At 34.7% G+C, this 12,365-nt stretch overlaps 3 protein-coding genes across 4 annotated transcripts; 2 read left to right on the forward strand and 1 right to left on the reverse strand.

The window, feature by feature from the left end:
* The first annotated feature begins 1,138 nt into the window (after positions 1-1,138).
* Positions 1,139-4,684, forward strand: LOC111986890 (pentatricopeptide repeat-containing protein At2g15630, mitochondrial). 2 transcript variants are annotated; one of them, XM_024018578.2, is made up of 3 exons: positions 1,139-1,316; positions 1,443-1,494; positions 2,238-4,684. In XM_024018578.2, the coding sequence occupies exon 3, from the start codon at positions 2,410-2,412 to the stop codon at positions 4,348-4,350; it is 1,941 nt and encodes a 646-aa protein (XP_023874346.2). In that variant the 5' UTR covers positions 1,139-1,316; positions 1,443-1,494; positions 2,238-2,409; the 3' UTR covers positions 4,351-4,684. The 2 variants fall into 2 exon arrangements, with proteins under 2 accessions (XP_023874346.2, XP_023874345.2); XM_024018577.2 differs by lacking the exon at positions 1,443-1,494.
* A 1,445-nt stretch (positions 4,685-6,129) lies between these two features.
* Positions 6,130-7,480, forward strand: LOC111986914 (uncharacterized). Its single transcript, XM_024018615.2, has one exon. The coding sequence runs from the start codon at positions 6,350-6,352 to the stop codon at positions 7,235-7,237; it is 888 nt and encodes a 295-aa protein (XP_023874383.2). The 5' UTR covers positions 6,130-6,349; the 3' UTR covers positions 7,238-7,480.
* A 1,386-nt stretch (positions 7,481-8,866) lies between these two features.
* LOC111986957 (uncharacterized) lies at positions 8,867-9,651 on the reverse strand. Its single transcript, XM_024018650.2, has 2 exons — positions 9,462-9,651; positions 8,867-9,370 (listed from the first exon to the last, which is right to left on the reverse strand). The coding sequence occupies exon 2, from the start codon at positions 9,362-9,364 to the stop codon at positions 8,999-9,001; it is 366 nt and encodes a 121-aa protein (XP_023874418.1). The 5' UTR covers positions 9,365-9,370; positions 9,462-9,651; the 3' UTR covers positions 8,867-8,998.
* Between the last annotated feature and the right edge of the window lie 2,714 nt (positions 9,652-12,365).

Raw genomic sequence — 12,365 nt, forward strand, 5'->3', positions numbered from 1 at the left:
GACGAAAATTAAATCAAATGAGAATAATTGAACATCACAAGCATGTGATTAGAGAGAAAAGTATAAATGAGTAAACGAATGGGATTACTTGATTCTCATGTGATCGGTTTTTGTTAATGATTATATCAGGAAGCAAAATCAAATAGTCAGTTAGAGCGAAGGATGTAATAGAAAATTTTGAAAATTCAATAAATGTCAAGTATAAAGAATGCACATACAACTTAAGCTAAAATATAATTATAAAAACATTGTTAATTTATTTTTCTTCCAAAGAGTCAATGTCAAATAGTAAGGACTTGTTTGGTTTGCATTTCCTAATTGTGTTTTTAAAATGTAAACAAAAAAATATTTTCCAAAATTAGAAACATCTTTTTAATGTTTATAAAAAAAAAATTGGAGATGTAAAAAACAGGGTTCTTAAAAAGATAAACAACAAAAATTCCTTTTTAGAGTTCCAAATTTGTTAAAATTGTGATTTGGATCTTATTATTCTACTTCAATTTAACTACTAGGATGGTTTTAAGGTGACTCACAAGTCCCAACTTAGAATCATGCCTAAAATTATTAGGATTGATTAGGATTTAAAGATCCTATGATCTCAAGCTTATTTTATTTTTTATCTTCATCTATTTTGGCCAGGTTAAAAAAAATATGGACTCATTATCTAAAAGAAAAATACATTCCATTTGTCCAGAAAATGTGCACTAAATGTTCATTTTGGTGAGTTTATTTATTTATTTAATAATTTGCTGTTACAAATTTTTTGTCTGAAAAATACGTAGGACAAAAAAAAAAGTACAATTATAACTAAAGAAAATAAAATAAATTTTAAAAAAAAAAGTAAAGTTTTAAAAATAGCAAATAAAAGCCAAATAAGTTAAAAGTTAAAACTAAGGAATGTGATGGTTAAATAAGAGATTTAAGAGTTCAATTCTCGGTTACACCAAAATTCGATAAAAAATTATTATCAAGAACAGATTTTATAAGTTGAAATTAAAAAAAAAAATTAAAAAAAAAAACGTCTTTCCAAAATTTAAATAAAAAAAAGAAAAGAAAAGGTCAGCCCAAAGGGCAAAAAAGGTCTTTGCAAAATTTAAATAAAAAAAAGAAAAGAAAAGGTCAGCCAAAAGGGCAAAACCCTTCATAAGCCCTTAAACCCCTGTTTGCCCAGGCATTTGCATTTCCCCCAAATTCACACTTTTTGGATACTCAAGCTCAAGGTGAGCCTATCGAGCCATCCATTGCTTTACCCACCCAGCTCAGCCGACAGCCGCTGGCATCTTGCCGATCGCTGTCGTCGTCCCCGTCGCTAGTAGGTATGTTTTTGTTTTTTGTGAGTCTGTGTTAATGAATGAGTTAGGAAAAGTTAGTGTTTTATGTTTTATTCAGTGTTAATTGAACTTTTGAAGTTTCTCTCTTGTCTATGATTTCCAAAATGACAGGTTGTTGGGTTTAAATTGTTTTGTGTTCTTCAGATGAGGCAGGGACAATACCGTATGTGTCTTCTTTTTCCAATTTCGGAGTTTTTTTTATTATTTTTTTATTAATTTTTTTTTTTTAAGTTAAGGAAAAAAAAAAATTAAAATCAGTCCAAAACGCGTCGTTTTCGAGGTCTTAACGGCAACACTGGACGGCAGTTCGTTTTGAAACTTAGAGGACTGGCAGCACGGACACTACATTTAAGTCGCCTTGCCGTGTTGTATCGTGTTGTGTGTCTGTCATACTTTCCGTTTTATGTTATAATTTTTTAGGAATTGCTTGTTTTATTGTGTCATACCCGTCTCTGTGTCAGTGCTTTCTAGACTGAAATGTATTGCTAAATTGCACTGTTAGAATTGATCAATCAAATTCTCCCACTGTCCCACTTTCCATATATTGAGTTTGTGAATGTGTTTGTTCCACTTCGGTTAATCTAATTGAGCTTTTTAGAAAGTGAAATGAACTTGGTCATTCTTTTTAATGTCTTCCTATGATTTACTCCTTTTTTTTTTAGTTGAAATGAGGTTCATAGGTTTGAAGTAGTACTTCCCCAAATGCTTTTGAAGATGATACTTTTGCTGAGACAAATATAATATTTATGATTTTTTCTTAGCAAGTGTAATGTTCTTAACATTGTAGCATGCAATGTCAATGGGGCAAAAGGATGATGTTTAAATTTTATTTCTTTGCACTGCCTTTACTTGTGTTATATATTTATTATTTCGTATTGTGATGTATTATATGCTTATATTTTACAGGGAATGCATTGCGCATCACCACCTAGAGCTCAATAGGCACAGTTAACATGTGTATTGCCCATGCTAGTCAGACTATTAATAACAAAAGAAGGGGTTGAAAGTTGTAAACTGAAGCCCATCCAAGTCTTGAAAACACACTTAGGTTTCGCAATCATCTGTCCTTCTTGCCAAAATGATGCCCTACAAAATACTCAATTTGCAAGCATTCAAACACCACAAGCTCAAGCCCATCCTCTTCTACATAGATTCATCTCCCTCCCTCGCTCTTTTCTCTTCAACCCCTCAACCAAACAGCTCCCCACAAACCCAGACCCTCCCTCAATATGCCACAGCGAATGCTCCACCAATCACCCTGAACTACCTCCAAAACTCCATCCAATCTTCTCAATGGCATTTGATCAAACACCTTGCGCCAAACCTCACTCCCTCTCTAATCTCCACCACCCTATTCAACCTTCACAAAACCCCGCAGCTTGTTCTTGAGTTTATAACACACATTGAGTTCCATCGTCTTGATATCAAAACCTGTTGCCTTGCCATCGCTATTGTTGCCCGCCTCCCATCACCAAAGGCCACTATACAATTCTTAAAGCAAGCCATTTCTTGTGGCATCGCTTCAATTGGAGTAATTTTCAATGAGTTGGCGCTTGCTCGTGATAGTTTGAGTATAAAAAGTAGTATTGTTTTTGATTTGTTGATCAGGGCTTGCTGTGAATTGAAGAGGGCTGATGAGGCTTTTGAGTGTTTTAATATGATGAAGGAAAAGGGTATTGTACCCAAGATTGAAACTTGTAATGATATGTTGAGTTTGTTGTCAAAGGTGAATAGAACGCAGGCGGCATGGGTTTTGTACGCTGAGATGTTTAGGTTGAGGATAAAATCGAGCGTGTATACATTTAATATAATGATTAATGTGTTGTGTAAGGAAGGGAAGTTGAAGAAGGCAAAGGAGTTTATTGGGTTTATGGAGGGTTTAGGGATTAAGCCTAATATTGTCACATATAATACGCTAGTACATGGGTTTTGTTCTAGAGGGAAGGTTGAAGTGGCTCAAATGATTGTTAAATCCATGAAAGGCAAAGGTGTTGAACCAGATTCATACACCTATGGTTCGCTTATTAGTGGGATGTGTAAGGAGGGAAAGCTTGAGGAGGCATCTGGGCTACTTGGTAAAATGGTGGACAATGGGTTGGTTCCAAGTGCTGTGACATACAATGCTTTGATTGATGGGTATTGCAATAAAGGGAATTTGGAGATGGCCTTTTTTTATAGGGATGAGATGGTTAGAAAGGGCATAATGCCAAGTGTGTCAACTTACAATTTGTTAATTCATGCATTGTTTTTGGAGGCTAAAATGAGTGAGGCTGATGATTTGATAAAGGAAATGGGAGAGAAAGGTTTGGTTCCTGATGCCATTACATATAACATCTTGATTAATGGGTATTGCAGATGTGGAAATGCAATAAAAGCTTTTAGGCTCCATGATGAGATGATGACTAAAGGGATTCAGCCTACAGGGGTTACTTATACCTCACTCATTTATGTTTTGAGTAAACGCAATAGAATGAAGGAAGCAGATGATTTATTTGAGAGTATACAACGTAAAGGTGTGTTGCCAGATCTTGTAATGTTCAATGCCTTGATTGATGGTCACTGTGCTAATGGTAGTATGGACCGTGCATTTTCTCTTTTGAAAGAGATGGATAGGATGAAGGTTCCTCCTGATGAAGTGACTTACAATACATTAATGCAAGGGCACTGTAGGGAGGGGAAAGTTGAAGAAGCTCGTGAACTTCTCAATGAGATGAAGAGAAGGGGGATCAAGCCGGATCATATTAGTTACAATACTCTCATTAGTGGCTATAGTAGAAGAGGTGATATCAAGGATGCATTGAGAGTTCGGGATGAGATGTTGAGTATAGGTTTCAATCCCACACTTCTTACTTACAATGCCCTTATAAAAGGTCTAAGCAAAAACCAAGAAGCCGATCATGCTGAAGAGCTCCTCAGAGAAATGACAAGTAAAGGGATAACACCTGATGACAGCACCTATCTCTCTTTAATTGAAGGGATTGGCAAAGATGATAACTCTGTGGGAAATGGTGATTGTTAAATATTTTCTTTCTGCCCAGTGTTTAAAAGTTTCACATAGAAAGAGGTTTTCTAGAAGCAGAGATTTTTTTGGTCACTTCTTGCTTTGAGCGCTGGCTTGTTGGCATGCTGAGCTTATAAGTCTACATTATTGACTAGATTTGTAACAGTAAGTTCAGAAAAATTGAATCTGGTTTATGGAGCAGCAGCATTGCCTTCTGAAATGAATCATTGTAAGATTATACAACGGGTTTAGTTTCATACGCATCCTTTATTTGTTATACAGCCCTGAACATTACCGTTGTATATACTTGATGTTGTAAAAGGAATAAAGTATCATGCATACTTTTGACAGAGACCAATTTTGTAAAGCCAAACAATAGCTGGGAAGATTTTCAATATTTTGTGATAACTCTAGATTGGAAAATTGCTCTAGCTAGATTGAATGCTAGACGCCTAGAATGCAAGAGAAAAAAACTCAGCAAAATAATATTTTTCCATCTTTCTTTGCAGTAATGTCTATGCTATAATTTCCTTTGTCAATTATAGCTATTTTGTATTGCCAATGCGCTCTTATAAGTTCATGTGAGTTCTATGGGAAGGGTTAAGATTGTGGCTTGTGGGTTCTCAAAACTCATTGGGTGTGTAACGTACCAATAAAAAAAATATTATAGCTGTTCTATTTTGTTACCCTGGGTTCACTGAGTCATGATGTCTGACAATAGTAATTAGAGGACGTACCCAGGTCCTTAATTGTTTTATTAATTTGATCTCCAAAGCTAAATTCTAACTATCGTGAAAGTAATGGTTGATGGAACAAGGCCTACAATGGTTCTGTTGTTGAAGTGGTTTTCACATTGTCTGGGAAGGATCACAATGGTTCTGTTGTTGGGTGCTTTTCCTTTTTTTGCTTTATTATTATTATTTTTTTCAGTGAAAGCTTTGATGCAATTCCTTAACTTTGTTAGATTAAGAATTTTTTGCTCAAATGCTATTCTCATGACTTCCTTAGCCACAGTTCCAAATAGCATATTCTTTTCCAGGTGCCATAGAATTATCGGCTTTTCCTATTGCATGGATTTTTTATTCACTGATTCACCATCATACCGCTTTACAATCATTATGGCATCCTTTAGTCAAATACGATCCACTGGATTTCTTTAACAAGTGGGGAAAGCCTTATTGGGCGTGATATATTGGAGACAATGCTCTCTCCACTACATGCAGATAGGGAAATCACTCGTGGTCCTCTCACAATCCTTAAGAGTTGGGCGTGGGCCTTATTAGCAAACAGGTTGTCTCATATGATGTAATTAGTGGAATCCCACCTTGGTAAACATAATAGTGAATGACACTGTCCAATCGCCAATCTTTGTAATTAAAAACTAGTTCTCTTTGTTTAATAAGGTTTTGGGTTCATCTTATGAGAAACAGAGGTATACTTTTATTTATTTTTTAATTTTGGAAAAATTTCAAAATGCATTCCCCTTCCCATCAAAAAAAAAAAAATTTGTATTCCCCTCCCCCCTTTCCCTTTTTGAGGACTACCTTTCACTTTCAGTGTAGCTTATTGTTGCTGTTCTCAAAAAATAGTAAAAAGATTATCATGACCTCCCAAATCAGCAACATTTTTTACCAATAAGACTCAATTTTCATGGTTCTAAGTCACCATCAGTACTAACCCCCCAAAAAAGAGTAAAAGATATGATAACACCGCCAGCGTAGCAAGAGGAAAAAAGAAAAAGAAAAAAGCTAAAAGCATCAATCTTTTTTTTCCTTACTAGGCTTTGAAGCTTTTACATTAGTGCACATAATTGGATGTCATTCATGCAATCTTGTTTGTGGAAATCCATGCAACATGCACCATGCACCAAATGTTTGAATAGATTATCACAATGAACTAGTGCCTGCTTTTAGAATTGTCTGTTGCAAGATATCTGCAATAGCTTCATGTACTTAAGGTCTGTGTGGGCATTGCCAGAAAGGTAAGGCTCCTCCAATCTCTGAAAACAGGAGCTTCAATGGGTACATTTGTTGGGCACATAGTACCTGGTTTGGCACTAACTCTCTTAGGTCTATGGCACACCATCAACACAATTAGAGCCTACTTTCTCAAAGGCCCTGCTAACTTCAGAATAAGGTTTTGGTACCCATTTGGTGGCTCTCTATCCAAATTTAAACACCTGGAGCTCATTTTCATCCTGTCTTTTTCAGTTTTTGCAATACTTATGCAAATTCTAGACTACCCTTTCTTTCGTTTTGCTTTCAGGCTTGACAGCTTTGAGCATGCAACCATGTTCCTCCACCTGGTTATTTTTGCAGGTTTTACCCTTTCTGCAGAGCTGACTCATTCATTAGAGATCCTCTCTGGAGTTGTTGGAACCCTTGCAGCCACTGTATTTGGTCAAGAACTTTTTCTACTTCATTTCCACTCTGCTGACCATGTTGGACTTGAAGGCCACTACCATTGGCTATTGCAGCTCATAGTGTTTATCTCTTTCATGGTAGCTCTGGCAGCAACTTGTTTTCCCACTAGTTTTCCTGCAGCTCTTGTTCTTTCGATTTCAGTTGTGCTCCAAGGCTGCTGGTTTATGATTATGGGAATTATGCTGTGGGCTCCCCAGTTTGTCCCAAAAGGCTGTGTTATGGTTTTGACTGAGGCTAGCAGTGATAACATGCTTGGAGCAGTCAGTTGCAACTCTGATGAGGCTGATACGAGAGCTAAAGCACTGGCTAATTTGCAATTCAGTTGGATGCTTTCTGGAATATTGATATTTACAGGATGTATTTGCTTGAAATTAGCTGGAAAATGCACCCTAAGGGGACAGCCAACTGAGTATGAGCAACTTCACAGTAGAGGTGTGGATCTCCCTGTATTATTTGATGGCTTCAAGCAACCTCATCCATAACAATTGAAGTATGTCAAACCTTGCAAGTCACGACCTTTTAAGGTCACAGAGCACTTAACATATAGATTAAATTAGAGTTGCCATTGATAAATGTGAACTCCAGAGGCATATCTCTAAAGATTTGTAGTGCCCCCATGAATAATTGTATCGGGAGTTGTATCATTATACTGGTGGTATACTATATGATGTAATATAACTTTTTTAGTTACTAAGATGATACTCATCTTGAAGCGTGTGGAAAAATTTGAAGGGCAAAGTTCATTTATGACTCATTTAGTTTGAAATATGAAATGACAAAGGGCCAATATGAACTCTAGCCTAATTGGCATCGCCTCCCCTTGCAAGGGTTAGGTGGAAGATGAGATTATGGGTTCAAGTCTCATTTTGATTGCGTGTAATTTACCACTCCAAGAGAGAAAGAAAAAAAAAAAAAAAAAACGACAAAGTCCTTCTGGTGTGAATTCAGGTTTGCTGCTCAAGTTGTCTTCCCGATAATTTTTGCCCCTCACTAAATCCAACTGAGGTTGTTACTATATTTTTTTATAGGCTAGAGTACCAAGCCTGTTGAGACTCATACCAGTGACACCTGAGTGAATTTTGGAATATTAGGGCTATAATCTTCCCAATCATTTTATGTTTCCATAGAATAGTAAAACATAGCTTAAATTCTTTAATAGCTATACCTTAAGTTGTCCAATAAAATTCAATCACGTGGCTTTGGAAGCTATAATTTTACAAGTGCATTGACTAATAAGCCAACAAGTTACATTACATAGTTGTTTTGTATTAATCAATTATTAACCTAATATAAAAATGTACCTAAGTTTTACTCTCTATAGAGAATAGAGGGTAGCCATGCAGTAATTGTATCATCTAATTTAACTGTTTTAAGTCAGTTAGTCTTGGCTTTCGGCTTAATTCCCAATCATTTATTACTTGGTTTATAAAATTAGAAAATCACAAGTTGTTTGTCTCAAACAATGTTGTCAACACCATACAAAAGGCTGTTTCAATTTGATTAGGAAAAAAAATATTTTGGTACCAATCAATATTAGTGTACCATTACAATAGTATTAATTGTATATATATATATTCATTAAATTAGTAAATTTTTGTCGAATTCCAAATAATTTGTCAAGAATGTTTAAAATTATAATTCCATTCCTTAATTAATATGCCAATCTCTAACTTGACATACTAACCTAACAAAAATATATACCTAACAATATACTAAAAAAAAAAAAAAATCAAGTAGAATTTAAATAATGACAGATTCATACCAGTTAAAGTAGCAAACATAAGAACTTAGCAAATAAACCCTTTTCATTACCATCAAACTTTAATCAAACCTCTTCTCAAAAAAAAAAAAAAAATAATAATAATAATAAATAATAATAATAATCAAATCAAAAAAAAAAAAAAAATCAAGTAGAATTTAAATAATGACAGATTCATACCAGTAAAAGTAGCAAACATAAGAAATTAGCAAATAAACCCTTTTCATTACCATCAAACTTTAATCAAACCTCTTCTCCAAAAAAAATAAAATAAATAATAATAATAATCAAATCAAAATAGAAACTTGTTTATCATCCTTCTCTTTGATATGTGTTTTAAAAGGAAGCTCAATTTGCAAATTTTGTTTTTGTTTAATATCCAAAAGCAATTCAGTTCTACATCAATTGAAAGAAAGACTAAAGAGAATTCCAATCTTGATGAACAAAAAACATAAAACAACAGAAGTTGTTAAAAATAAAATTCTCACTCAGACTCTTCAACAAAAGCTTCAATTCGAAGAAGAACAAACCCCACTGCCACTCCAACAAGAGTCAGCCCATTCATGATGGCTGCAATCTTGAATATCTCACCAGCAGCATTACAGGTAGAAGATAGAGCTCCCCCACCTCTACCTTTGCTCTTTGATGGAGCTTTCAAGGAGCTCACAACCTTTGCAAAGGATCGCTCAGTGCATATTGGAAGGCCTAGTGAGGCTACACTGTTGTGAGCCTTCAACCCACCAAAAGAGTTCAGCCCAGTTATGTAATTCACGTTCTTCTTCATCCTCCTAGAGCTGGCAATGGTAGTGGTAGAAGTAGCAGTAATGGTGGGTGGAGATAGTGTGGCCATTGTTATCTGAAACAAAAGAGAGCAAAAAACTAAACTACTTATTACACAAGATGCAAAAAGATTAGTAAGGAAGTGTTTTAGAATGATAAGATTATACCTTTTTCTTTTGTGATGGTTGGTTTATGAAGAGTTGTTTGTAAAGTATATGGAAGTAAATGATAGTGGGAGGGAGGGAAGAAAATGAAACTTTGTATGGTGAGAGATGGAAGAAAATGGATAAGGTGGGAAAGAGAATGGCTGGTAGACAAGCCAAGCAGATGAGGTTATTGAGAACAAAAAAGGAAAAATAGTGCCACTTTAAATGCTGGCCAAGAAAAAGTAAAGAGTAAATTGGTTTGCCAATAAAGATAAACCTCTTATCCAATCATTCTCTCTCTTTGCTTGCTTCTTTTTTTTTTTTTTTTTTTTTTTTAAAATCATTCTCCGCTTAATCAATTTGGACCATTTATTGAGTCAAGGAAAATTATTAGTTTACATTTCTTTTTTTCTTTTTTTAATGTAAAATTTACATTATGGGCTAAACATATATATATATATATATATTATCAAAAATTACTGCAGCATTTAAAAGAAATCAAAAAACAGTCTGGTACAAAATGTGCAACTATATGCACCAATCACATTTTGGATAAAATATTTGAAATTTTTTGTGTCACAATGCTTACGATAGTTAACAAGCTGCATCAAACTACAAATATCATACAACGTGGTACTCCAATAGTCCAATTAGAGAGACTGTAAGCTGCATTATTAGCAATAGTTTGAAAAAACAACCCATATGGGTATGGCAGTATAGAATTCCGCAGTCTTCTCCATCTTAACCACACAGAAACCTAAAGCAAAATGTAAATTCAAGTTCACAACAAAGATATTGCGTTTCATATGTTAGCAAACATATAATAAAAAAAGCTCAGGGCTCAACTAATTGAAACTACTGCAATTTCACACAAGCTTTGGGACTAGCATTTCATTGCTTTTCTCATCTCCTTTGCCTTGGGTTTGGTCTAGTTCCTGATCCCATATGGATAATATGGACCTGTATGATATGGCCACATTGGCCTTGTATAAATTCACAGAGCACCTATCTTTTACACACATTGATCTTGAATCTTCGCTACTAACTTTCTCATCTTTTTGCTTCACGTGCATAATCTTCAATTTTTGATAGCTAGCAGTGTTCTTACACTGATATTGAATCTTCACAGCACCAATTTTCCTAAACCTCCTGAATCAAATAAAAATGTAGGTTATATGTTGATAAACACATTCACAAACTAGCAGTCACACATATTGAATGGAATATTCATAAGAGAAATGTAATGCTTACTACTGATTTTCCAAACAATCTTTTTCTGTCCTCTATCACAATATTTAGTCCATGGCCTTTTCTTGCGGATATTTTTTTCCTTTTCTTCTTGTTTCTCACTTCATCCTCATATCCTCATCATCATCATTGTCACTATCATTTTCTTCCACTTCTGTCTCCTCTGCTTCCTCCTCCTCCTCCTTTAAGTATTCAATTCATTATTAATGCTTACATGAGTTTCAATCTTTTCTTTCTCACACCCAGAATTCCCAAATATTNTATATGAGCAATAATATAAACCAATAATTGTCCATTGTGTTAAATTTTATTGGGGTGGAAGAATGCAGTCTAAAGTCTAAACTCGTAGCCTAAATAAATGAAAAACCAACTATGGGGACCACATCAAAAAAAAAAAAAAAAAAAATTTGACATTGCCACGCTTGGATTTGGATGCCTGAAATTACACGAAGCATAACACAAAACAATTAAACAAGGGAGAGGGAAGGAAGGAAGAGAGAGGATAGGAAAGAGAGGAGAAATGATAGTAATATTTTTCTTTCACTTGTTTGATTAAGGGAGAAATGGATGGAAATATACTTTATTGGTGAGTCTACCATAAACACATTCTTCTCTCTCCTAATTGGGAGGAAAGAATATGGTGGGCTATGAGGAAAATGAATCTCTCTATTTTCTTTTCCTTCGCCTCAATCCATCTAATTATAGAAATGAATTTATTTCCCTTTCCTCCTCTTTGTTTCTTTTCTTTCCAATTTCTCAAACCAAACATAGCTTAAGAGTTAACTAATAACTTAGCCAATCCCTCAAACCAAACATAGCCTAATAGTTAATAATGAAATCCAATTACAAGGGAAACACTAAACTAGCAATGTTAGGAACATGACTAAATTTCTCTTTGAATTCTCACACCCAGAATTCCCAAATATTTTGAAACCAAACACATCATGACCATTGTATTGGAAAACCAAAAAATCTCCTAGCTCTATAAGATTATCTTTAACAAATTCCTGCCAACCATTTAGGAAAAACACACCATCACTAATTTTTCCCACCTTCACATGCCAGATTTTCCTATTACCACTTCTGAGTATGGCCTTCTTAGGCACAGATCTGTCTAATTGTGAGACGAAAGCATCTGGAATACGCTGTAGAGAAACATAGTTACAGGGTAAGTTATAAAACAGACAAATTCACACATAAAAATCATTTTAAATATTTGCACTAGTCCCTTACAGTTTAATCATCTTCAAAACCCTTACTTATATATTAGAAAAAAGCCCCAGTAATTTCCCCATTCTTAAATCAATTTCAATTCGAAGCAAGTTATGACAAGATAAATTTGCACTAATAAGCTCTTAACCGACAAAATTTAAATCTTTGTTATTATCATGCCTTCAAACCGTAAAATGATTTTCCACGCCTCAAGTAGTATTATTAACCGATTTTCTTTAAGTCACATTTGTGCTATAATTTATGAGATTATAGACATTTCACATGATTTCTGTTCATCCTCAGCTTCTCCATTATTAAACATCTACAAACAGCACCTGTTGAGACGGTTGCAACACCTCTAGCAATACACAACAAACCATCTAAATCTTTTGTCCCCCATTTTTTCACTGTTTCTGTGTTTCATGACTCCTAGGCTTCTCTCTAGCATGTTTATGTCTAATGTTC

The sequence above is a fragment of the Quercus suber genome, unplaced genomic scaffold, assembly GCF_002906115.3.
Source record: "Quercus suber isolate HL8 unplaced genomic scaffold, Cork oak 2.0 scaffold_240, whole genome shotgun sequence".
Classification (NCBI taxonomy): domain Eukaryota; kingdom Viridiplantae; phylum Streptophyta; class Magnoliopsida; order Fagales; family Fagaceae; genus Quercus; species Quercus suber.

Coding starts and splice junctions, on each gene's coding strand:
- LOC111986890 (XM_024018578.2), top strand. CDS start 2,410: ATGATGCCCTACAAAATACTCAATTTGCAAGCATTCAAACACCACAAG.
- LOC111986914 (XM_024018615.2), top strand. CDS start 6,350: ATGGGTACATTTGTTGGGCACATAGTACCTGGTTTGGCACTAACTCTC.
- LOC111986957 (XM_024018650.2), bottom strand. CDS start 9,364: ATGGCCACACTATCTCCACCCACCATTACTGCTACTTCTACCACTACC.